Source organism: Mus caroli, unplaced genomic scaffold (genome assembly GCF_978045245.1).
Source record: "Mus caroli unplaced genomic scaffold, Mus_caroli_1 scaffold_1, whole genome shotgun sequence".
Lineage (NCBI taxonomy): Eukaryota > Metazoa > Chordata > Mammalia > Rodentia > Muridae > Mus > Mus caroli.
The window spans coordinates 13,055,907-13,083,702 of NW_028227256.1; the positions used below are offsets into that span (position 1 = coordinate 13,055,907).

At 42.1% G+C, this 27,796-nt stretch overlaps 1 protein-coding gene across 1 annotated transcript in view; it reads left to right on the forward strand.

The window, feature by feature from the left end:
• Rdh10 (retinol dehydrogenase 10) overlaps nucleotides 1-16,128 on the forward strand; it is a 28,542-nt gene extending 12,414 nt beyond the window's left edge. The window contains exons 3-6 of the mRNA XM_021170724.3: nucleotides 10,560-10,658; nucleotides 11,608-11,753; nucleotides 13,477-13,608; nucleotides 13,692-16,128. Coding sequence (XP_021026383.1) covers nucleotides 10,560-10,658; nucleotides 11,608-11,753; nucleotides 13,477-13,608; nucleotides 13,692-13,815 — 501 coding nt within the window. The 3' untranslated portion in view covers nucleotides 13,816-16,128. The remainder of the gene's footprint in view (nucleotides 1-10,559; nucleotides 10,659-11,607; nucleotides 11,754-13,476; nucleotides 13,609-13,691) is intronic.
• Nucleotides 16,129-27,796: the final 11,668 nt, after the last annotated feature.

The window sequence follows — 27,796 nt, forward strand, 5'->3', positions numbered from 1 at the left end:
TGGCTTACAGCAGCATTGCTAACTGAGCCCAAGAGGGCAACACGTGAAAGGGGCTCTTCACGTGGGCATATGAACAAAGCCTTGTAAGTGCTTGGTACAGAATTTTAATCACCATGGGTTGAGTTTGTTTCCTTAGCTCCTCGGAAATGTAAAAGTCTTTATTCTGTTATATAAGCATCTTATGGGATAAAGATTCCAGATCTCTCTGTAATCGCACAGTTTCCACCAGCTGACACCATTGTTCAAGCATCGGGTGGTACAGAGGCAAACTTTTCTTAGGTGGAGCTTTCTCATGGGTTCATCAGAGCACAAGCTGTGGTAGACTTGCTCCAAGGAAAACTATAACGTGGAAGAGGCTCTTATGGAGACCAGAGGAGAACCTGAAGTGTCTGTCCTCTCTCACCTTGTTGAATATGCCAGGCGGGTGGCATGTGAGCTTGTCAGGCTACTTCAGCCTCTGTCTTGCCATAGGAGTTCAGGGATTACAGACACACACTACTGTGCCCAGCTTTACTTAGGGTCTGATGATTCAAACTAACATCTTCACCCTCAACACAGCAAGCAGTGTTATCTACTGAGTCCACCCACCCAAGAGTCATTTACTGTCTGCTTTTCAGATAAAGTCTTACTATATGGCCTAGATTGGCCTGGAGTTCAGTATCTTCAACTCAGCCCTTGAGTGCTGAGACTCCAGAAAAACACTAGTACACCTAGCTAGATAGGGAGGGAGGGAGGAAGGGAGGTTTGTTTGTTTGTTTGTTTGTTTGTTTGTTTGTTTATGGTTTAGCTTTAGAGTCTGAAAGGGTAAGTCCAGGGTGTCCTTGTCCCCTTGTCTCTCCAAGTCACTGTTGACCACCACTATAAGCTTTGTGGCAAAAAATGAAAAGCTGTGTTCTTTCTGCTTAGAACCGAACTGAACTTGACCATAGTTTGCTAGCTGGAGCCCTAGCTCCTAGCCCAGGACCTAGCACCATGTTTTATCTTTAGTATTGTTCTTTGGTGAGGGATGTGGCTCAGTAGTGAAACATTTACCTAGTATGCATGGAATTGAACTCGAACACCACACACACAACACCACACACACACACACAGAGACAAATACTTGTATCTATACCACACACACACAAACCACACACACCACATATATACACACACACAAATATCCATACCCATACCACACAACTTTATTGTTCTGTTCCCAGCTGTATCATCAGCATTGTTGTCTGTCATAGAGATTCCTTACCTATTAGTAAAGTGGTAGCATAAAGCTATAGAAACTAAAAGGATTGAGTACAAATTCATAGATGTAACAGTGCAGAATGTATCCCTAACATTAAGAGAAAAATCATTCTGGTTGTATTTAGAATTTGCTTTACTCATGGCTGTGTTCCTCAGAGAACAGCTTCCAAGAGGCATCTTTGACTTCATGGGGCACACACAACCTTTGGAAACATTTTTCCTGCCAGTTTGCTGAAGCTGGCATCTAGTGAAGAGAGGAGAGGCATCCTAACACTACCCTTTCTGTGGCCCTGAGTATGAGATGGTCTGTGTTCTAGCACCGCATCCCCTACTGTTACTTACTGCAGTCTCTTGGGGAGTAAGCCCCCGTGGGAATGCCGGGAACACTGGTGGGAAATGGCCTGGGCATCAGGAGAAAGCCTACCAGATGGTTCTAGTATAGAGCAGGATTTGAGAACTACTGTTTTATAGGAAAAGGTAGTATCTATAATTCTGAAAGTTCTGTAAAATAAACAAGTGCTTATTTTTGTTCTGTTTTTAGCAGCACCTAACTAGCACAAGTACCATAGGTGTTTCACAAATTAACTCCTTGATTATACTTACTCTGTGTAAGAGACTTCTTTTTAAAGACTGGCTGTAAACACATTAGAAAACAGCGAAGAATTTGAACTATTTGCACTTGTGAGTTACAAAGGCTGATGGTCATGGAGCAAACAGGGGCAAAGACAGACATCCTGCTGCGTGCAGTGGCTAAGATGGCATGCCTGTGCTTGTGGCTTCTGGATGTGGTTCCTGGTTCCTAGGCAGAGCCACATTGTCTGCCCGTCAGACAGACCTGTCTTTTTTATGGATTCTGGGAAGGGGTACAATTGGGAGATACAGGCATTGGCAACAGCCTGCTACTCACTAGGTGAATGGCTGCAATTTTCTGAGTTATTTTCATTATTCCATGAGTTATTAAATAGATGAGGGGCCCATGCCTGAGAGCCCTTGGACCTCTCCTTTGATCATCTAGGGAGTAGTGGGAAGTGGAGAACCAGCCTTTCCAAACCCATGTTCATCATTTCTTTTAACACATGAGACTGCCACAGACTCAAGTACAAAAGAAAAAGTGGCAAGTATTTCTCACACAGAGAGTTTGTACTTTTAATAGATAATAAGGTATGAGCGCATGTGAAACTGTATGAAAAGGTACAGCCATGACAACAAATAAATATTTAATGGGTTGATGACCAGATGCTGGCAGCTGCAATAATAGAGTGGATTCCTTATGGAGTCATTTACGAGAGGCTTAGGCAAGGAGCGCTGTAGCTTGAGGGTTGTGTGTGAGTGCTTGAAGCTAGAGTGATGAAGGAATGCGTGAATATAAAGTATAAATTCTGGAAGATATCCTATTGTACCACAAATGAGTCGATCAAGCTACAGAGGGAGGGGAAGGACCTGGCACTTGTGGGTTCTGGATTTCAAAGATCAGTATACTTTCCCAACAGATGGAGTGTTAAGTCACATCCTTTCTGATCCCTCTGCAGATCAATCCTACACTGTAAGCGACTCTTGGTGTCACATCGTACCCTGCCCTGGGCTAGATTCACTCATCTCTAACAGTGGGAAGACAAGTTAATGAAGCATTTATTTTTGCTGAATAACTCATGGTGCCATCATCGAGGTGTTCATTTTGAAAAGCTGAGCTTTTATTAGCTTCTTGGTTGCAGGGCAACTGTAGGAGTTGTGTGCATGTGTGTCAAGTATTAACTGCTGATGCTGTTCAAATTTAAGCCATTGCTTGTAGCTTCACAGTCATGTTTTAAAAGCTAGGCTCTGCAATACTGGTACAAATGTAACTCTCGTGACACATGCTTTAGTTCCCCTCCTGTATTTAAAGCAAACGTTGTGTCTCCGTTTAATGGAAATTAAGATGTACATTTTGGCCGGGCAGTGGTGGCACACGCCTTTAATCCCAGCACTCGGGAGGCAGAGGCAGGCATATTTCTGAGTTCGAGGCCAGCCTGGTCTACAGAGTGAGTTCCAGGACAGCCAGGGCTACACAGAGAAACCCTGTCTCGAAAACAAAACAAGAAACAAATGTATATTTTGTTAAGGCTAAGAGAATAGTAGTTCCAGGTTCTAGTGCCTTGCATAATTATTCAGAGACCTTTCTGCCTCTAACAATTAGGACAGGGAACACAGACTCTCATGCAGCTACATGAACAGCAGGGTCTGTCAACTGCATTTAAAAGAATTAATCAGTAAATTCCTAGCAAATATATTTTATCTCCCTCAATGAAAGGTATTTTTGTAATAAAAATTGCTTTTATCAAGTAACACTTGTCTATGGCCAAAGTTATAAAGTTTGATCATTCTATTTATTAAGCAGATACCTTCGAGTCTGTAAAATTCATAGAATTCAGCCATTTATTTCAACAGACAGAGTGTAGCGTGCCACCATTTGTACTCTTTGACTGTATTAGTGACTTATCCTATTAGTCTTCCTCACATAATTAGCTACATTTCTGGTGCCTTAAAAAGTTTTCCCCACTTTGGTTCCTGAGTTTGGGGTTGAAGACAAGACCATGAGAGGAAGAGAGAGAAGGTAGAGAGAGAATATGTCATGGGGTAGGTGAATCATGAAAACATGGCCATGAGGGCTAGCCAGTTAGAGTTAAGAGCAGCCCAGGTGGAACATGGTAAGTCATAACTTGGGGTTACTGATGGGGAAGTAGACATAATAGCATAGAGGGCAGATATCTATCCAGATTTAGCTCTGATTAAGGCTTATTATAAATAATAATAATAATAATAATAAAAAGTTTGCCCCAAGGGCTGGGAAGAAGGCTCACTTTTGAGGACCCACATTCAAAGGCCAGGTGTGGCCCACATTTGTAATCCCAGCATTGGGAAGATGGAGCCAAGGAGATGCCTGAAGCTCACTGGCTGCCTAGCCTAGCCTTATTCATGGAACCCAGGCCACACACACACACACACACACACGTACACACACACACATACACACAGAGTTTTCACTGTTGACTCATACTTTTCCAGGAGCAGTGACCAAGGCCTCCCAGGAATGCTACCAGATACCAGATTCCATGATAGTTTTGTAAACAAGAAGAATGTTCTTTTGTTGGGCCTGATAAGGACTCTGGTAGAACTAGCAAAAAAAAAAAAAAAAAAAAAAAAAACAAGAACAACAACAACAAAAAAACAGGAAAAGCATTAGCTATTGTTAGGACTTAGCATTTCTGTGTGACATCTGTGCTCAGTGTATTCTTGGTGGCACTCCTCCTTCTTCATATCCCTCCTCCTCTTTCTCTTTATTTTTTTCCTCCCTGAATTGTATATCATGCTGTCATTTGGAGATCTAAAAAACCCTTAGCTATATATGTCAGCGCTATTAATCCATTTTCTACCATAATATAACTTAGAACCCACTTTTGAAATGAGTTTCTACTCTCCTTTGAATATTCAACTGAGAGACAAATATTTTGAGAAAAAAATTTTTTTTAAGATGGCTTTTCTGAAATTGTTCTTAGAATGGTCTGGCAAATGTACAAAAAATATAATGTGAAATCATTTTTTATTGAGAGAAATTAATTTTCCCCTTAGTGTCTGTGAACCTGAAGTAGCTCAGATCTGTGAAGTATATTCTGAGTGTCTAGCCTGTACCTCCATGGTCTGATGCCTCCCCAAATCTCAGAAGTCAGATTTTGCTGGGTCCCACATTTCTTCTCCGTCTCCTTGGTTGAGCCTAACTTGTCCTGACACTGCAGCTGCAGGCTGTATGCTGCCCAGACTGTCAATAAGAGCACCAAGGGCAATCTGGACAGCGCGCTGTTGAAAGTTAATATGGTGTAACTGCGGCTTTCAGAGATTCCTCAAGCTGTGGCATGCTGAGTTCCTGTACAGCCACTTGCCCCTCTGTCAGGAAGGCCCTGCTCAGAGTGTAAATGGGACCTTTACAGTTCCTTGCCAAGTGCCCAGAGCTCTGCAGGGGAGCCCTGAGGAGCTGTACACAGTTTCGTGGGATGCCAGTGTTCATTCAGTGGGGCTTGTTTGCTTGCTTTCTTTCCTTTTAATCATCCACCATTCCTTAGCTGCCAACAAGTTGTGGTATTTGAGGCTTGTGATAAAATTAATCAGAGAATATTGAAGCTCTGTCTTTACACTTTACGGTATGAGCCAATTATTAAAGAGCTTTCATTTTTTACAAATGAGTGTGAATTTGGGTTTGGGGTAGGGGAGGTGGACAAACACTAAACAGAAACAGACCTAGTATCTTTGCAACTCTAAACACACTCAACTTCCTTGTTTCAAATAAGAGTTGTTGGTATTGTGGTCAACTGGGACCAACAGGAACATTAGATTTGCTCCTGTTTTTCTTTATAGACATATAGACAAGAAGATAGAAGCAGACAACAGTTGTCTAAGTTAAGTCAGGATTTAGCAAGCCTTATCAGATACCATGGGCATCAGTCAGCTAACGAGTCCCACCAGCCAGCCATACTGCCTGAAAGACCCATCTAGATTCTCTGTCTCTACTGATGACTTAACACATGCTTGATGGTCAGTGGACTCTCTGAGTGGCCCCTTTGAGATCAGACCGGGAGCACACGCTTGGGTTCATACCTGAAGTCACTTAGGTATAAGGCTCCGATTTGCCTTGTATGTACCCCTAATGACTCTTTGAGACAAAGGTAAAGATCGTGAACCTCAGCTTGAACTGACTGGTGTCATGGCAACTAGAACTTCACCTTTTGCTGGTCTCCACCTCACACATGCTACAACATTTGTGCACATTAATAATTCATTACAAAGTGCCAGGTTTCTTTGTGCTGTCAAGCTGTGTCAAGGACAGAATACACTGTGCTATCTCAGGTGCCATCTAGCAGAATGTAGAGGGCAAGAACTATTTGAAAGGGAAACCAGTCGGCTTACTTTTGAGAAAGGCACGTTTTCTAGTCACCCATTTTCAGTAGTTTCCTTACAAAGTTTATTTAATAGAGTACCTCATTCCTCAGGTAAGTTTGCTCGAGGTAAGATGTCATTGTCCATATCCATTCAGGCAGCAAGGAAATGGTTAACAACCATTGCCAAGTCACATGTGCTGACTTCAGCCGGAGCACAGGCTGAATGTACCTGATTGCATTGCCTCTGAGTTGTCCCTGCTTAGCAAAGGGAGGCCTGGTAAGAGTTTTATACAAGTGACAGGACACCTACAGGCTGACTGTGTGGCCTCAGGTGTCTTCACCTCTTAGTGTCAACAACGGCATGATTGTAATGGGCATCATCAGGAGTCATGTAGTGATTTCTAGCTTCACCTACAATAGGACTCTTTCTAAGCAAAAAATACACAAAGGCCCATTCCGTTTCCCTCACACAGAGCTCTGCGCTTGTTAGGTGAAGAGAGCATATGCTTTAAATTGAACATTGGCCCGCTGCTACTTTAAAGATTAAAACTAAAAAAGGGGGGCTGGTGAGATGGCTCAGTGGGTAAGAGCACCCGACTGCTCTTCCGAAGGTCCAGAGTTCAAATCCCAGCAACTACATGGTGGCTCACAACCATCCGTAACGAGATCTGGCGCCCTCTTCTGGAGTGTCTGAAGACAGCTACAGTGTACTTATATATAATAAATAAATCTTAAAAAAAAAAAAAAACCTAAAAAAGGTTCATATCTGAGCAACACTCCTCCCACATTGTACTATAAGCCACTCAGATAATTCTCTCCAATAGTGTGTTTGTAGTGCACACATAAAGACATTAATTATATGGCCATATTTGGACTGCCCACCTCCCTTAAACACAATGTAGCTTCACTTTTTGAACAACATTACAAGTGGATGGGATGGACTGGGGACACCAGAGCAAAATTAGACCCAGATCACATTGTTTTTATACTGTGTAGCAACTGTCTTATGTGCAAGGTAAACTTTTAACTGGCTTACATTTGATGCAGAGGTAAATATAGAATTCTGCTCAAAGACCAGAATGCAGGAATGGGATCAATTCCTGTCTCACTAATTGCTGCTTGGCCAGTTCATTACATAGGATCTGCAAATAATAGATGCTGAGGAAATGTTTATTCCTTGGACACATTAATGTCACCAGACTTCTTTTTTTTTTAAGATTTATTTATTATTATATCTAAGTATACTGTAGCTGTCTTCAGACACACAAGAAGAGGGCTTCAGATCTCTTTATGGATGGTTGTGAACCACCATGTGGTTGCTGGGATTTGAACTCAGGACCTTCAGATGAGCAGTCTTAACCACTGAGCCATCTCTCACCAGACTCCTTTCTGAAAGGAGGAAAGAACATTAATCAGATTCAGAACTTTGCAGCAAATTATAGTTGAAACCTAGTTACAAACTTGTCAATATGCTGTCACCTGCCTTTGGTCTGTGCTGGGGGCCTGGGGCAGTTGTTTATCCTGTAGACAGGACCCTAGCTCATGATCCTTATCCGGAGCTCACCTCCTCTGGTATCTAGGTCTTCAGTCTGCAGCCCACCATAGCCACTTAAACAAGAGGATCTGGTTGAGATTTTGCTGATGTTTTTGACGGTGTACAGTTTCGTAGCATATAATGTCAAGTCCTTGTACAGTACTACAGTAAGAACTTCTAAAACAAAAAGTTAAAAGGGCACTAAATTTATCCCTTTCCTAGTGTCTTTCAACACTAGGCAAAGTTAATATCGACAATCCCTCTAGCTCAGAATGGTCTGACTTAGGCTCCTTTTACTTCTGATGATTTGAAATGATAATATGTTCAGAAGGAACTGTGCCTTGAATTCTGATCTTTGTAATTGCTCTGCCCTTGTGCCCAGCTGACACAAGTGCTCTGAGCACACTAGAAGTGAGCTAAGATAAGCAGGAGTGTTCAGTAGACATGGTACAGCAAATGCCCTTTCAACTTACAGTGAGTTTATTGGTAGGCTCATCAATCCTTGGAAGTGACCTCAGATGAACATGAAGAATACATTTTCCTGGAGCTGGGGAAATGATCAGTTGGCAAAGTGCTTGCTGTGCAAGCATAGGTTTTGGGTTTGGGTCCCCAGCACTCACCTAAAGGTCAACTACAGTGGTGTGAATCTGCTGCTGTTAGGATACAGGGACATGGATGGAGTTCACCATTCAACCTGTCTAGCCAGTCAGTAAGATCTGGGTAAGTAAGAGGCCCTGTCTCAAACACAAAGATGGAAAAGCAATAGAGGATGACACCTGATGATGACCTCTGGCCTCTGTGTACACTCTGTGCACCTTAACCACCCCTTCACTGACTCCCAGGTATACATACAGAGAACATTCACACATATATAAAGTTTTTAAATGAGCAAAGCAAAAATACAAGCTTAGGCTTTTTTTTACCCTAATCTATAAATACTAATCTTAGCTAGATATTTAGAAGATGTAGAACTCTTAAGACTTTATACTATTTTCTACCTTAGTTTGGAATGTATATGCTCCTCTAAAAACTACTTTATTTCAGCTCTATGACATAGCAACCACATGTAAGTTTTAGAGCCTATAAATGACCTGAAGTTCCAGTTCTTTTGAGGTATCAGACTGAGCAAAGTAGTATTAGAATCATAACTGCCCTGCTCCCATTTACAAAGACACACAATGGAACCAAAATGTTGATGTTTCCGACAGCAGTTGTGTGCTGGCCCTGTGCAGTATGAGAGGGTCGACCCCAGTATATGCAAGGCTGACTGACAGATGTCTCTGGGCTTGTTGAGACAGTCAGACAAGTAACTATAAAACAAGCAGAATCAAAATACTAAAATATATAATGATATGTTAAAGTGAATGATATAAACTACCACTTTGAGAAAATCAAATAAAGTTAAGCTGGTCTAGAATACTTTTAGACAGCATGGCCTGGCTGTACCTGAGTGATGCGCATGCTATATAGTGCTCTGGTTTCAATCTCTGATAACACATACACAAAGATGAAAATATCTTCCAGAAAGAATTATCTGTATTTTAAAAATTATTAAAGACATTATTAGAGATTCCAGTGATATAAAGTATTTAAAACTCACTTTAAAACTAAATAAATAAGTAATTAGTATTATGTGTTGGTTTATGTAGGACAGGGGCAAGGGCAGCTGAGAATGAGTTGGGCATGGGTTCCAAGCGGGATGGGGTGCTCTGAGACAGTTCAAGGGGCAGGCTGGGGAAGACCTTGAGATGCTTGACCGACACTCATTTGGCAACTGCTCCATGAATTCAAGTGTGGAAAGCTTCAGAATTAACAGCACCACTGATTTTGATCTTGTACACATGAGTTATCCAAACATTAGAAATCTATGCTTAGACTTGATACTTTAGCCAGGAAAGTGTCTGAAATAGAACACGGTTCTTCTTCAAGTAGGCTGTGTAGTGTTTTGTCTTTTAACTTCATAAATCCTAGGGACCAGCATTGGCAATAGACCATAGCTCAACAGTAGACAGATTGCTCTTTGCTGCTTTCTTTTAAGAAGCAGGTTATAAAACTGTTGGGAGCCTGCTGGGATGGTTTATACATCATCTTAAGCAATTCAAAGGATTTTTGTTTAAATAAAGTCTTGTGTCTTGAAGACAGGAGACAGGAGTTTAGTAAGAAGCCTGTGCCACCCTTGACTCTGCCACCCTGAGTGGATGGACTTGGAGTGTGACCCTGCAGAGTAGGTGGACTTGTAGTGTGACCCCCCAGAGTGCCCAGGTACCCAACAGTACCACACTTACAACCTGGCACTCATATTTCACTGAAATGGTGGTCTGTGCTTTATAAGTTTTATGTTCTAAAATACCTTACCTCCTGCTAGTCCACTTTGACTGTAAACCTTGGGTGCCAAGTCAGACTACAAGGATGGCTCTTCATTCATGGGAATGTCACCGTGGAAACATTGCCATGAAGAAACCAACACTATGGGGTGCCTGCTGGTAGGTAGACTGGCAGTTGCTCACAGACTAGAACATAGCTAAATCATGGCATGAGCAGAAAAAGGCCTCTGATCCAGCAGTGGTTCAGATTCGTCTGCCGCTGTCGCTCGAAAAGTGATGAAGAGCTTCTCCTAATGACTTTCTTTTCATATCTGGACACTCAACACTCTTGGGTTACAGCTTTGTTGGTCACGGCTTATAATAGGCCCAGCAGGGCAATGATACGGTGCTAAGTTAACCAGACACTTAAAGGAGCGTCTCCTTTTGATAGATGTAGGATGTTTCTAAATGAACTGGGAAATGTAATTTTTACGACTCAGAGACTGTTCTGTGATCCTGGGTTTTAGAGGAGATGTTGACATATCAGTTCTAAAACCTGTATCTTACTTCTTTCAGACCACTAAGGCATTTCTTCCAACGATGCTAGAGATTAATCATGGCCACATTGTGACTGTCGCGAGCTCCCTGGGACTGTTCAGCACTGCTGGAGTTGAGGTTTGTCAGCTCAAAGGCATTTTTCTCATTCATGCAGCTTATTTTCGGTGAGCACATCACAAGAAGACCTGGTGCCACACATTCCTGTCAGCTAATGGTGCTTCCCTCTAGCACAGGGCCAGCTCTGGCAGAGGACAGCACAGTCCTCACAGAGCCGTTTTCCTTAGCAGCTTTGCTGATGGTTAAGACACAGGGTCAAGATGGGCCCATGGAGTGAGGATAGATAAGTGAGGTCAAAGGCTCACATTCTTTTTTGGTCAACCAGCCAAAAGTGAACTGCCTGCTGCTAGCTCATTAACTGAGCTTATGGCCAGTGGCAGGTGCTGTGCACTGGTATAGAACTGGGTTTCTTAATCCCTTCTCAACTGCGTCCAGATTATACAGCATTGTTCTGAAAATTGTTCTAGAAAATTAAAAACCTCACTTCTTGCAAATATTTCCATATCATATGCTCTTAAGTTCTAGTTCAAGTTCAGAAGATGTGGTACTACTGCCATTTTAGCTTCGGATCAGAATAGCTTATATCCCCAGTTAGACTTGTTTTTGTTCTTCTTGCATTAATGTAAACAAACAGGTTTTTCAGTCTCCTCTGCTAAACAAAAGACCATTTGTAATTTTCCAAGCACTTCAAAGGGAAGCTCCCTCATTTTTTCATTCCACTCTTTTAGCTGTCATAGAACCCTTTTCAGTGATTTCCTCCAAAGAAACATGATACTTAGTTGATGTGGCAAAAAGCATTCTTATGTTTCTGTCATTGCCTGGAATGTGTTTCTGCTTTGAACCACATCAGAGACATGTATACCCTTTAAGACACCTTCCTTCTCTTTGCTTCCTTACCTATAACCTTTTACAATAAACATCTAGTCAGACAGGACCAGGAAGCTGCAGATTGGATGGGAACATAGGCAGAGACTCACTAACCCTTTCTGTTCTCTCTTCTTTTGCTCAGGATTACTGTGCCAGTAAATTTGGAGTTGTGGGTTTTCACGAGTCTCTGAGCCATGAGCTAAAGGCTGCTGAAAAGGATGGAATTAAAACAACTCTGGTTTGCCCTTACCTTGTAGACACGGGCATGTTCAGAGGCTGCCGAATCAGGTCAGTGGGAACCCATCTTCTACTGATACAACAGAGTAACATCAGCATGATGTGTGGAGCTCATCTTCAGTCAGCCAGTCTTGCACAGGAACTGTCAGTAGACACTTTAACTGCCTTAGCCAAGTGTGGCAGCACACATCTGGAATCAATAGCACTTCTTGGGGCAGGAGCAGGGGCAGGGAAATTGTCACAAGTCGGAAACCAGACTAGTCTACAAGGTGAGTTTTAGGCCAACTAGGGCTACAAAATGAGACCTAGCTAAAAGAGAAGGCAGCTAACCTGTAGTTCCCCCATTCAGGTTTGTGACAAGGCTGCGTAAGATCACAAGTGAAGGTTTGAAGCCAAGCTGACTCAAGCTTGCTGGGATTACTTCAGAATATCTGGCAGAATGGGTTTCTCTCCATCTTCAAGGAGGACCGACAAATGTCCGGGATTTCTCTTAGATGCTGTGTCTGTCCTTATGGTCATTTGATTTCTCTACTGTTATGATGGTTACAGGGGAAAGTCCTTAATGTGACTTTAATCTGGATATGAAACAATGTCACCCGTACAAAGGATTAACATGTCATCTTAAAGAGACTGTCCCGCTCCAGATTTGAAAGCTTCCCCCACCCCCACCCCCGGAAATTGTGTATAGCTAGATTCAACTTGATTAAGACAAATCTGTTTAGATTTACTAACAGTGAAGTGGAATTCCCCTCACACTTGGGAGGAGGCATATGAGAATCTAAATACCTCAACCCTGGGCTTTACTGGAGGACTATTACTGTGACTCAGCAGGGACACTTGTGAAGACTTGCTGACTTGAGACCTTTGCTTGGGTGAATTTGCAAGACAAAGGACAATGATCAGGACTGCCCGTTTGTTGGGGACTGTTCTTTAGACTTAATGAGTGGAACAAGGGATGGAGAATGGTTTGAGTCATTCCATTCTCCCGCTGGCTGTAAGTCTAGACTGAGACATTAGCTCTAGGGCCTGGGATGTGGCTCAGGATTGGGCATATGCTTAGCATGTGCAAGGCCTGGGTTTGATTCCCAGTTCCAACAGGAAAATGAAGAGAGAAACGAAATTGAAATCTGTGTCTGCCTAGTATCCTTTGCAGATAGATGCCTGTGTGCTTCTGGTGTGTTAGTGTGGTCCTGTTTTCCACTTACCATAGTGGCAGGCCCAAAGTCTGAAGCTATGAAAAAGATGTGCCATTGTTATGTACTTAGCACACCATTCAGTGAATTAGAAAGTGGTCCTTTACCTCAGAGACTCCTTAGAATACAGCTTAACATCCTCACCCAGCTTTTTGAGGTGGGTCCCTGACAGTCTCACACTGCACAGTGCTGCTTGGTTGCGTCTGCACTGTCTCAGCCACACCTAATATAGCAAGCTGTGTTGCTTGCTGGAGTTTAATGTTTGTGATAACAAATACCTTTCTAGTCAAAGAGAAGAATCAGAATCATTTGAAGTTTATCTTATAAGGCATCTCAACAATCTGATCTCATTTTACAGGAAAGCCAACTACTTTTGCTTATTTTTCTCCTAATTGGTTTACTAGATAATACAAATGGGGTTTGTTTATAGTAGGAAAATGTGAGTCAAAACAAAAATACCAGGAAAGAAATAAAGTGTTCCAAAAATCTTGTCCCTCAGTTAATGTCACAGTATTTTGGAGTGTTGTCAGTCTTCTATACTGTGTTAATTCTAAATTTCATTTTTGAATGTAAATTTTCAGAAAAGAAATTGAGCCCTTTTTGCCCCCTTTGAAGCCTGATTACTGTGTAAAGCAGGCTATGAAGGCTATCCTCACTGACCAGCCCATGATCTGCACCCCCCGCCTCATGTACATCGTGACATTCATGAAGAGGTGAGTGAGGGCCCTGCCCTGCCTGCTGCCAGATCCCAGGGAACATGTGACCTGCCATTTACTAACTGCTCTTTCCTTTGCAGCATCCTTCCTTTTGAAGCCGTCGTGTGCATGTATCGATTTCTAGGAGCGGACAAGTGTATGTATCCCTTTATTGCTCAAAGAAAACAAGCCACAAACAATAATGAAGCAAAAAATGGAATCTAAGAGTGTTTTTGTACGGAGTGCCGTTTCTATCAGGATAGGTGGTCCGTGCAAATCAATCAGTACTGACAGTCTGGATTCTAACCCCATGCCGACTCTTTTTTTTTTTTTCTAATCAACTTTTTAAAAAATAAAGTGTAAATTAACTGACTAGTGTGCTTGAAAACTGTGAGCTTGGGTTTTTGCCAATGGGGTCTTTTCTAGACAGGGCCCTAAAAATGAGTCCAATATTTAGACAAACACTATGTGACATCATTATTTTTTTAATGAACATAAAGTCTAGAAATGATGACTACAGTGTGTTTCACGTGGGTCCCCACAGAATTGATTCATTCGTTATCGTGGAAGCCCAGCCAGCATTCAAGGACTGACAGTATAGTGCTCTGTTGTGTTCTCGGTTCTTCTCCTGCAAGCCTGGGTGGCTTGCTCATGGTGTCTGTGGATTTTTGATGTCAGTTTGAGATCAGCGCAGTCTGAGCATCACAGTGAAGGCCACCAGTCTCTTTCTTAAACTTACAGTGACTAAATATTGGATGATTTTCAAATTCATTCTCTGAAATACTAAATTAAATGTTTAGAGACCTGGTTAATCCACGTTTGTACATTTTCTACCTGTGAATCTTGCTGCATATAGAAAGTGCCCTTTCCTCACGGAGCTGCAAACTTGTATTAGGGGAGGAAGTGGGGGAACTTGTCTAAAGGACACAGCAGCTCCACAAAGATAATGGGAATTTCTGATTAAAAAGTCCCCATACTTGTGCCAACTTTGATTAGCTTGGGGAGCAAATCTTATATGGAGTGTTGTGGAAGGGTGGAAAGATTTCTTTGAAAGGTTTATTCACATTGTAGAACAGCAAATGACATTTTTACAGTATTTTTTTGTAAAGCAAACTATTTTGTGCCTTGAATTTGGTATATGTGTATTAGTGAAACATTGTAAAAGTGAATTTCTACCTCTGTATCTATGTGTACCATCCTCTTGTAAATTACTATGAACTACTCTGTGATTGCTTCTGTTTGTTTGTTCTAGAATGTCTTTTTTAAATAGTGACCAATGTTTAAGGCTGTTAAGCCAACTTTTACAAATCGGGACATTTTCTAAAGAACTGATTAAATACGTACATAACTGAGTTTGTGGTTATTAGCTATCAGCCTCATTATAAGGAAAAGCATTATGAGGTCTTCCTCTGCCTATCTTATCCTGCTTACTCAAAGAAAATGTTTGAATGGGGTCATAATTAGGGTGGGTTTTGCATACTCCAATCTCTAGTCTCACCATCTGCCTATAGTAGGTACTTCAGCAAGAGCTTGTTTAGAAATGGGAAGAAAGAACAACCCCACTGCCTGTATTAGTGTGGGTGTCTCTGTTACTCCAGTGCCTGTATTAGTGTGGGTGTCTCTGTTACCCCATTGCCTGTATTAATGTGGGTGTCTCTGTTACCCCACTGCCTGTATTAGTGTGGGTGTCTCTGTTACTCCACTGTCTGTTTTAGTGTGGGTGTCTCTGTTACCCCATTGCCTATATTAGTGTGGGTGTCTCTGTTACCCCACTGCCTGTATTAGTGTGGTTGTCTCTGTTACCCCACTGCCTGTATTAGTGTGGGTGTCTCTGTTACCCCACTGCCTGTATTAGTGTGGTTGTCTCTGTTACCCCACTGCCTGTATTAGTGTGGTTGTCTCTGTTAACCCACTGCCTGTATTAGTGTGGGTGTCTCTGTTACTCCACTGCCTGTATTAGTGTGGGTGTCTCTGTTACTCCATTGCCTGTATTAGTGTGGGTGTCTCTGTTACCCCACTGCCTGTATTAGTATGGGTGTCTCTGTTACCCCACTGCCTGTATTAGTGTGGTTGTCTCTGTTACTCCACTGCCTGTATTAGTGTGGGTGTCTCTGTTCAGGGATCTCACATTCTGGAAGGGGCCTGGCTCACTGCTGATCTTTATTATGCGTTTGGACTTCTCATTAGGAATGACAACCAACCATGCCTTGAGGCAGTGTAAGACTGAATTTACCACCTGCTGCTTGATTTTCAATTATGGGTTTAAATAAGCACTTGAAGTAATGTTCTAACAATGTTGTGTAGGTCAGCTATTTTCAAGTTATCTAGGTCTTTTCCCACTTAGGCTAGGATATACAAAACCATTCTAGAGAAATCTGTTAATTTAATAGTCTGTTTCGTCAGCCTTAAAGCCAACAAGAATCCTCATTACATTTAATTTTGTCCTCATGTGTTGGAGTCTAATCTGTTTCTATTTTTGTTTGGTTTGGCCCTTGTAAAGTGGTCCATCTCCAAGTTCAATAAACCTAATTTGTTTAACTTTTTGTCTTTCATTTCCATATCCCATCCTAGTTTCCTTATTTCTGGGATCACTTGAGTTGTCCACCTGTCTTCCCCAAGGTTATATCCAGTTTGGAAGGGACAGTGTTGAGGCAGGGTGAGGACTACAGAGCCCCGTGAGCTGTTCTCCTCACCTGGCACCACATTAGTAGTGCCTTCCTAGTGTGCATTTGTGCGGCTCTGTTGTACTTCCTCAGCATGGAATCGCTTCCACTGAAGCCTCCATACTTGCATTGATCATTGCGGCCATTGCAAGGCTGTTGTTCTGGCTGGCTGATCATCTGTCCCCAGGTCCCACCCAACCCCCATTTCCCCATGTTCCCTTCCCCTAGCTTTCACCTTGAAAGTAATGCTGACTCTTGTGGTCTCTTTAGAAAAAGAGCTGACTCATGTGAGTGCCTAGGGCCACAGGGCTCAAGGCTGACCCCTGAGGAGTCCCACTTCTGTCCTTAGCCAGCACTGGCCCTGTCTTTTCTAAATTTTCAACCAGTTTAATGATAATCATATTGAGTAGGACTCAGAAATCAGAAGTTTCAAAGCTGACAAAGATAAATTCCAACTATTGTCATCCTCTTGATCTACAGTGTTTGCTGCTCTATCACGTAAGACTAGCATGACATGATTGAACTCCATAAAGCCAGGCACTGTGTGTGTGTGTGTGTGTGTGTGTGTGTGTAAGTATCCTGTTTCTCTCTGTGTGTGTGTGTGTGTGTGTGTGTGTGTGTAAGTATCCTGTTTCTCTGTGTGTGTGTGTGTGTGTGTGTAAGTATCCTGTTTCTGTGTGTGTGTGTGTGTAAGTATCCTGTTTCTGTGTGTGTGTGTGTGTGTGTGTGTGTGTGTGTGTGTGTGTGTAAGTATCCTGTTTCTTTGTAAGGCTATATATACCTTTCTAGTTTTTCCCAAGTTGAAAAAAGTGACGTGCCTTTTTCAGATTGTTTTCCAACTAGCAGAAATTGTTCTAAATTGATGCTGGCCTGCGGCAGGGTCTGGGGAAGCAGGTAGGTCCTTTCTATGCCAGAGTTTCTGCCTGCACTGCACCTGCTTACAGAGATGAGTGAGGAAAATCAAAGCTGTAAGGGCCAGAAGTGGCCAGGATTTGGGGCCGGAAGTACAGAGGCCACGTGTGTCCACAGAACAGATCCACCAGCCATCTGCACCGGGATGTGCATGGTTTGCAGTTAATTTCATTGCTGCTACCTTTGTTTATACACACCATGCATGAAGCCTCAGACTCTAGTGAGGTCTCAGCAAGATGAGGTGTGGGGATATGGCAGCCAACATAGGGTTGGCTGCTATCCCAGGGAAGTGCCAGAAGTTAAGTTATATTCATTGTGGCCAAAGCAGAACATAGGGGGAAAATGGCCCCTACTCTCTAAGGAGATTCTATCTTGAGAATAGCCAGCATCCTGGATGAGAACAAGCTCCTTTTGATATAGGAAGAAAGCAAAATAATCGAACTAATGGAATCCACCAGAATTCTGTGGATTCCTAAGACACTGGAAGCCAGAAGCTACTGGGCAGCTGCTTCCAATAGCCAGGCTGATGGCTGCCCACTATAAGACAGGGAGCAGTGAAGACGGAGCTCTTGGGCTGAACTACAGAAGATTTAACTTGCCAGTTCTCAGGACTGAAGAGCAGCATGCTACCTACGAGGAATCAGCACATCTTCAGTGGAAAAAGCAGACTCCACACAGCTTTAGCAAACTTACGTTAGGGTGGGCCAGACAATGTAGGCCTTTAACAAACTCAGCTACATAGAAGAGAGGCTGGAGCAGGAGGAGCAAAAGCATTGAAGACTGCTTGGGCTGCAGAGCAAGTTCAGAGCCATTCTGTGCAGCTTAGCAAGATTGTGTCTCCATAGAAAATGATTGAGACGTGGCTCCGTGGTAGAGCAGCCTTAGCATGTACACAGCTTTGGGTTCAGACCCCAGTACTGGGAGGAGTGAGGGACATTCTTGGTACAGCATGATCTTCACTGGCCTGTAGCTGGGCATGGAGAAGGAGTTTGACACTGTGATTATAGACTTAGAAGCTGTGAAATAGTCAGACCCAGGTAGGAGAAGGGCAAGACAGATCCAAGGGTGGCAATAAGAGAATAAGAAGAGACTCAGAGACTCAGCTTGGACACAGCTGAGGGAGCCTCAGCAGGTCATAAAAGCTGACAGATTGTCATTCAGAAGAATTTCCTCTCCCAAGGTGAAACCCAACTAGAAACAATGCCACCCTGCCTGAACCCTAGCCTGAGTCACACTGCAGAAACTTTAGTTTGTCCTAAGAATAAGAAACTGTGTGGCCAGCCCTGAGGGGGCTTGGGGGGGGTGCGGGGAGACAAGGTGAAGAGCAGTGTTAACAGATAGCACATGGTGTGTTTAATCTTCCACTAGGGTTTCTAGTAACTGAATCCATTGCTAAAACAGTGAAGGACAGTTTCTTGCTAAGTGAAACCTGGAAGCTGTTGTTCTCTGGCAATTTTGCTTGCTTGGCCTCAGAAGCAAAAACTGCTTAAATGTGCAGGCAATGTTTCATGATAACCCTGGGGGAAAACAAAATACAGTTCAGGAGTCACCAAATGGAAACATGGTAGCTAAAATAAATTCTCTTTGTGTGACAAAACATGAAATGGGACCAGCTTCTATCAATCTGTTCACAGCAATGAGTTCCTATCTGATCCTTGAAGCATTCAACTCACCAGAGACCAAGAGCTGCTAAAGCCAGGACCCAGATCAAGATGGATGTGCCTGCCCTCCAGAGAATGCCAAGACAGAGTCTGAGGCCTCAGTTCAGCTCCTATGTGCTCTTAACTCTTCCTGGGTTTACCGTTATTTAGGGATGGCAAACATTTCATGGCTTGTCTCTCTGAAGATGCTGAAAGACACATGACCCCTCCTTCCAGAAAGCCTTTCTTCCCAGGTCATTTCTCATTTACCTTGCTCTGTTTCCATGGAGAGCTTAACATAATGCCTTACTTCCAGGAAGGAGCACCTAACAACCTTTTTAGCTGTGGCTGTTGAAATCTTTGTTACCATGAGCCAAAAGCTAGAGTCTTTGATTAGCAAGAAAAACAAAGCATTGTCAGCCCAGACTCAAAGCTTGAGGTTTTGCTGTCAAGGTGATTGAAACCATGCTGCTGGGAAGATGTATGTGCCTAGCAACCAAGAAAAATGTCCCCATCCCTTGCTCATGCATCCTGGGTGGTCCACCTAGGCTCCACCACAGGCCTCCCATCCCCCTAGGGAAGAGCTCCTTCATCCCAGCACCCCACCTCCCCACTAAGAGCCTGCACTCTTTAGCCCATTCATCCCATCCAGGACCTGAGTGGTCCAGATGGCTACTGAGCGGGTGGTCATCCTGGCGCATCATGGGCAAGTTATATGTGTCAGCTGCACAGCATCCTGAAGAGTTGCTGTGCAGAAACAAACTGAAACATGTCCTCTGAGAAGATGCAGTGAAGTTTTAGAAATTCCCATATGAGGAAATAGGGCATCTTAAGATGAAACCAAGATGAGACAGTTTTGATCCGAGTGGCCCTAAATTCGGTCATTGGTATCCTTACCAAAAGGAACTTGGAAGGTGAGGGGTGTGATCCAATGGTGCTTGCCTGGTATATATATATATATATATATATATATATATATATATATATATATATATATATATATATATATAAAAACATGGGTACTGTCCCTAGCCCAGCATCAAACAGGACATGGTACACACCTACAATCTCCAGTGGAGTCAGGAAGATCAGAAATTCAAGACCTCTACTTCATAGTGAGTTCAAGGCCAACCTGGAGTGGTAGGGAGGTGTAGGGAGAAGTGACACAGAGGCAGAGACAGTGACACTTTTACACCAAGTACTAGGGACTAGGAGAAGGGTGTGTAAGACTCTCCCTTAGCATAAAGAGCCAACCCCACTAAAACTTTGATTCCAGGTGGTCACACTTGTAAAGGGGTAGATTTCTGTTACTTCAATTTTACAGTGCTGGGAATGGAACTCAGGACATCCCATGTGGAGACATGTACCTATTACTGAGCTAGTCCTCAGTCTGACTCCTCTCTTATTAAACCACTCAGATTGAAATACTCCTATTGCATTCTCAATAAGCTTAGCATCTGCTGTCAGTTTGAACTCATATCCTACTTTGCTTATCCCTGACCAAATGGTCTGGGCCTTTGTCTTAACATTCTTCTGCCTCAGTTCCTTCTGGAACTTGCTATATAGTCAAGGCTGGCCCTGACCTTCTGGTCCTCAGGCCTCCACCTCCAGAGTGGTAAAGACGATAAACCTTCATCATCAGAGCAAGAGATTTTGAATAGCTGGGTGAAGTGGGGCCCTTCTTGACTTCCAGCCACTGAGGAGGCAAAGGCAGGAGGATCTCTGTGAATTTGAAGCCAGCCCAGTTTATATAGCAAGTTCCAGGACTTGACTGTCTACATGGAGAGAGACTGTATCAAATCAATCAATCAGTCAATAAAATAAAGATGACTTTTATAATGGAGGTTTGTTGAATCAAATCATTGGCCACTGCAGGTGGGTTCTCTCCCTCAGAGTAGCATGGTGGTTAAAATTCCCTTCACCCCTAAGAGAAACCATCAGAGTCTGTAAGCACCTAATCTCCATTAGCAGAAATTCAGATATGATTGAAAGAGGCACCTTATGCATAAGAAGACAAGCTCTTGCCACATTAGAAACTCTTGACTTCTAGGAGCTCTTTGCTGGGTGCTGAAGACAAAGATCACATATATTTGGGGTGGCATTTAATTTTGTATGTGTATGTACATATACAACATGGTTCACAAATCCAAGTTGTTTTATTGTACTCTGGATATTGTGCTGGAATCAATTGCTGTAAGTAAGGGCTTGGCCTCTTTTATTGATCTCAGAGGCTTGGTCCTAGCACTGCATAGAGTCAAGGACACAGGAGATATTCCACAAAGGTTGGCCTGGGCTCCTCTATGGAATTCAGATGCCTAGAGTCCATGATCTAGAAATCAAATTGTGTAAACATCTGCCTTAAAGGGACTTCCTGCATCTTCTACTTATGAACCCATGTGTTTTCTCCTGCTCTGTTGCTTCCAAAGAGCTGCTAGAAGAAACTAGGCTTCGGAGGCCTTGGCCCTTACATCAGTCCTGGACACAGAGTTACAGAAAGCCAGAGAAGCTGTCAAAGCCTTTCCAAGGTCAGTCAGACTCAGATGAAACAGGGAGAACCTCCCCAAGCCCTCATGATGCCTGGCATTTCAGAGAATAAAACAGAAATTAGGCAGGGTTTTAAAGAGGCAGGCACCAAGGCAGGCAGAGAGGAACCTATCAGCACCACTCTCCAAGTTACAATGAGAAGCGTATCTCTGTCAGGAAGACAGAATGGAAGCCAGTGTTGTCTGCAGCACACTGCTCCATTTCCTCCTTGCTCTCTCAGCCTTCCATGCTGGCTGGGCACTCTCAGGTTTTTTGAGACAGAAGGCAGGATGCTGAGGGTTTGGGGAAAGCCTCCAGCTTTCCTCCTGAGGACCCAAGCCCAAGTCACTGTCCTCACATTCCTGGAGGCCTAAGAGCCAGGAAACGCACAACATGGCCAGGGAGTGAAGAAATGAATGTGGCTGTCCTAGAAGGAGCTGGAGGAGCAAACGCTGCAGCCCCGGGGAGATTCCCTAACCACAGCTCCTCCAGCTGCTCAACTTCCTGTCCTCTGGTGCCTGGATTGTGTCTCCGGAGACCTTCCCCTGGCCAGCTGAAAACTCAGGAACCATGTTCCTTACCTGCAACACATAAAGCAGGGATTGTAAAGTCCTAGAACAGAACTTCGGGGAACAAGTTTCTCTCAAGCCTCAGAGGGTTTATTTCAGTAAGCCACAGAGAAAAAAAAAATGTTTGTTTGATTGAGGCCTTTCTCTTTATCCTCCGCAAGGGAGTGTCAGTTTGAAATGACTTATCTTATAAAGGAAGAGGTATTCTATGAATTAAGAAGACACTAAGTGACTTGGGAGATAAGTGAGGTGTCAACTAAAAAGAACAAAATTCTGGAGCAGAGACTATTAGTGCCTGTTATCCTACTAAGTTCCTGCCTGTCAACCTACTAGGTGTTCCTTCGTTGCAAAGGTTGCAGGCCCAGGTATATTTGCAGTCTTTCTGCTTCTAGCATTTTCTCTCTTTTCTTTGTTTTACACCTCTAAAACCTATAGTGAGAAAAAAAAAACCCACAGAAATATTATGGGAATGTTTTTCTTTTAATCTAAGGTGTGGAATATAGGGCTGCTTCAGATTGTCCATAGCAGCTGACTATAATTTGCCTCATGTTCTAGCAGGGGCGTCATTTTGCCAGCTGTAGTTTCCATGATTGTGTGGTTTGAATTCTGGGGACTTTTCAGGATACATAAATAGGGCCCCAAGTGGCAGGGCAGGTTGTTGGTTGATTGCTATTGGTCAAGGCTTGTTGAGTAGTCATTCTCAAAGAAGAAACAACAACGAGAAGAAATTAGGTGTCTTGATGGTAAAGATCAAACCTGTCCCAAGGAACTCAATACCCCTAATTAGCAGGAGGCAGCCTGGTAACTATGTCCCCCTTTTCCTCTCTATTCTTTTTTCTCTCCTACCTACTGTAAGGGGGTTGAAAGATTAGAAAATGGTGGAGAAGGATGGAAGAAAAAAGAAACCACAAAGTAACAAACACCAGGTTCAAAAGCCTCCTCCTGGAAGGTAGGAAGATGAAAAGGGGTGGAGGGAGGAGGAGAAAAAGGGCGGGGGGGGGAGAAGAGAAGAAGGAAAAGGAAGATGAGGAGAATGTCTACATTTTGAACTTCAAATGAAACCTATTCAAGGGGCACACTCCAATAATAAAATAGCTATGGAAAAGACGAGAATGCTCCATGTTGGAGGAAGAGAAGGCGGAATAGCCCTTCAAATTTACAAATGAGCCAGGCATGGTGGTATATGCCTATAATCCCAGCATTTAGAGCACGAAACAGAAGGATCTTGAGATCAAGACTAGCCTGAACTATATAGGGAAATGTGGTTTCAAAAGGATAAAAATAAAACCAGGAAATCCATGTGAACCAACTCCTGTGTATATACCCCCTCAAAATTGAAAGTCATCTCAATGTATACACTCGTGGGTTTGTTGTAGCAGGTTGAATACAACCCCTAAAGATGAAAGCAACCCAAAGAAAGCACAAGAGACACACTCAGAAATTGAACCTGAAAGGGTAAAGAAAGAAAGGCCAGACCCTGCCAGAGACACATCTTCCTTCTGGCCCACCTCTGGAGCAGACCCCCTCCCATACCCAGAGACAGCTTGACTCCCAGGAGCTCCAACACAACCAGGCTCACAGACTCGCAGGAAGGACAGGATCCAGTCAGAGACAGCAAGGTCAGTTAACACCTGGGATAACCAGATGTCAAGAGGCAAGCCAAGCACAAGAACATATGCAACAGAAACCAATGCCATCTGGCACCATAGGAACCCAGTTCTTCCACCACAGCATGCCCTGGATATACTAATACACCTAAAAAGCAAGACTCCGACCTAAAAATCTCATGAAGATGATAGAAGACCTTAAGGTGGACATGAATAACTCCTTAAAGAAATATAGGGGGACACAGGTAAACAGATAGAAGCCCTTAAAGAGGAGACATGTAAATCTCTTAAAGAAATACAGGAAAACAGAATCAAACAGGTGAAAGAATTGAACAAAACCTTCCAGGATCTAAAAATGAAAATAGAAACAATAAAGAAATCACTAAGGGAGGCAAACCTGGAGATTGAAAACCTAGGAAAGAGATCAAGAGTCATAGATACAAGCATCACCAACAGAATACAAGAGACAGAAGAATCCCAGGCATAGAAGATACCATAGAAATCATTGACACAACAGTCAAAGAAAATACAAAAAAGCAAAAAGATCCTAACTCAAAACATTTAAGAAATTCAGGACAATGAAAAAACTGAACCTAAGAATAATAGGTATAGAAGAGAGTAAAGATCCCAAATTCAAAGGGCCAGTAGACATCTTTAACAAAGTCATAGAAGAAAACTTCCCTAACCTAAAGAGAGAGATGGTCATAATCATACAAGAAGCCTATAGAACACCAAATAGATTGGACCAGAAAAGAAATTTCTCCTGTCACATGATAATCAAAACACTAAATGCACAGAACAAAGATAGAATATTAAAAGCGGTAAGGGAAAAAGGCCAAGTAACATATAGAGGCAGAACTATCAGAATCATACCAGATTTCTCAATAGAGCTCTAAAAGCAGATCTTGGACAGATGTCATACGGACCCTAAGACAACACAAATGCCAGCCCAGGCTACTATACTCAGCAAAACTCTCAATCACCATAAATGGAGAAACCAAAATATTCCATGACAAAACCAAATTTAAAAAATATCTTTACACTAATCCAGCCCTACAAAGGATAATAGAAGGAAAAGTCCAACTCAAGGAGGGAAACTACATCGAAGAAAAAATAGGAACTGAATCTTCTCACAACAAATCCAAAAGAAGAGAACTACACAAATATATATCACCGCTAACACAGCAATAATAGGAACTGAAAATCATTGGTCTTTAATATCTCTCAACATCAATGGACTCAATTCCCCAATCAAAAGACATAGGGTAACAGATTGGATACATAAACAGGGCCCAGCATTTTGCTGCATACAGGAAACATAAATCAGTGACAAAGACAGACACTACCTCAGAATAAAAGGCTGGAAGAAAATGTTCCAAGTAAATGGTCCCAAGAAACAAGCTGGAATTGCTATTCTAATATCCAATCAAATAGACTTTCAACCAAAAGTTATCAAAAGAGATGGGGAAGGACATTTCATACTCATCAAAGGAAAAAAATCTACCATGGTGAACTCTCAATTCTGAACATCTATGCCCCAAATGCAAGAGCACCCACATTTGTAAAAGAAACATTACTAAAGCTTAAAAGACACATTGATCCTCACACAATATGAATGAGAAACACCCCACTTTCACTAACAGACAGATCATGGAAACAGAAAATAAACAGAGACAGAGTGTAACTAGCAGAAGATATGAACCACAATGGATTTAACATATATCTATAGAACACTTCACCCTAAAACAAAATAGCTTCTTCTCAGCACCTCATGGTACCTTCTCTAAAACTGACCATATAATCAGACACAAACCAAGCCTCAATAGATATAAGAAGATTAAAATAATCCCATGCATTCTATCAGAACACTGAAGAACATTGAAGGCTAGTCTTCAACAGCAACAAAACCAACAGAAAGCCCATAGATTCATGGAACGTGAATAACTCTACTCAATGATAACATGGTCAGGGAAGAAACAAAGAAAGACTTTCTAGAATTTAACAAAAATAGAAGGCACAGCACACCCAAACTTATGGAACACAATGAAAGCAGTGCTAAGAGGAAAATTCATAGCACTGAGTATCTTCATAAAGAAATTGGAGAGAGCATACAGTACCAGCTTAACAGCACACTTGAAAGCTCTAGACCAAAAAGAAGCAAATACACCCATGAGGAGTAGATGGCAGGAAATAAACTCAGACCTGAAATTAACCAAGTAGAAACAAACAGAACTATACAAATATTCAAAAAAAACTAAGAGCTAGTTTTTTTTCAGAAAATCAACAAGATAGATAAACCCCTAGCCAAACTAACTAAAGAGCCCAGAAAGAGTATCCAAATTAACAAAATCAGAAATGAAAAGGGAGACATAACAACAGAAACTAAAGAAATTTTAAAAAATCATCAGATCCTATTACAAAAGCCTATACTCAACACAACTGGAAAATCTAGATGAAATAGATGGTTTTTCTAGACAGATACCAGGTACCAAAATTGAGTCAGGACCAGATAAACTATATAAACAGTTCCATAACCCCTAAGGAAATAGAAGAAGTCATTAAAAGTCTCCCAACCAAAAAAGCTCAGGGCCAGATGGTTTTAGTTAGAATTCTATGAGACCTTCAAAGAAGACCTAATACCAATACTTCTCAAACTATTCCACAAAATAGAAACAGAAGGAATACTGCATATTCATTCTATGAAGCCACAGTTACATTTATACCTAAGCCACACAAAGACCCAACAAAGAAAGAGAACTTCAGTCCAATTTCCCTTGTGAATATTGATGCAAAAATACTCAATAAAATTCTCTGAAAACAAATCCAAAAACAAATCAAAATGATCATTCACCATGATCAAGTAGGCTTCATCTCAGGGATGCAGGATGGTTCAGTATATGGAAATTCATCAATGTACTCCACTATATAAACAAACTCAAAGAAAAAATCATATGATCATCGATCTCATTAGATGTGGATAAAGCCTTTGACAAAATATAGCACCCCCTCATGTTGGAAATATCAGGAACTCAAGGCACATATCTAAACATAGTAAAAATCAATATACAGCAAACCAACAGCCAACATGAAATTAAATGGACTGAAACTTGAAGCAATCCCACTAAAATCAGCGACAAGGCAAGGCTGACCACTTTCTCTTTATTTATTCAATGTCGTTCTCAAAATTCTGGCTAGAGCAATTAGACAACAAAAGGAGATCAAAGGGATATAATCTGGAAAGGAAGAAGTCAAGGTATCACTATGTGCAGATGATATGATAGTATACATAAGCAACCCCAAAATTCTATCAGAGAACTCCTACACCTGATAAACAACTTCTGCAAAGTGGCTGGATATAAAGTTAATTCAAACAAATCAGCCTTTCTCTCTACACAAAAGATAAAAGGGCTGAGAAAGAAATTAAGGAAACAACACAATAGTCACAAAAATTATAAAATACCTTGGCATAACTCTAACCAAGCAAGCGAAGGGTCTGTGTGACAAGAACTTCAAGTCCCTGAAGAAAGAAATTGATGAAGACCTCAAAAGATGGAAAGATCTCCCATGCTCATGGATCATCAGAATTAACAGTAAAAATGGCCATCTCACCAAAAGCAATCTACATATTCAATGTAATCCCCATCAAAATTCCAACTCAATTCTTCACAGAGATAGAAAGAGCAATTCTCAAATTTATCTGGAATATCAAAAAAACCCAGGACAGTGGAAACAATTCTCAACAATAAAAGAACTTCTGGAAGAATCAACATCCCTGACCTCAAGCTGTACTACAGAACAATAGTGATAAAAACCACATGGTATTGGTACAGAGACAGGCAGGTAGATCAATGGAATATGATTGAAGACCCAGAAAGGAACCCACACACCTATGGTCACTTGAGCTTTGACAAAGGATCTAAAACCATCCAGTGGAAAAAAGACAGCATTTTCAACAAGTGGTGCTGGCTCAACTGGTGGTTAGCATGTAGAAGAATGCGAATTGATCCATTCTTATCTCCTTGTACAAAGCTCAAGTCTAAGTAGATCAAGGAACTCCACATAAAACCAGAGACACTGAATCTAATAAAGGAGAAAGTGGGAAAGAGCCTCAAACACATGGGTGCAAGGAAAAATATTCTGAACAGAACACCAATGGCCCAGGCTCTGAGATCAACAATTGACAAATGGGACCTCATGAAACTGAAAAGCTTCTGTAAGGCAAAGGACACTGTCAATGGGACAAAATGGCATCCTACAGATTGGGAAAAGATCTTCGCCATCCCTATATTCAA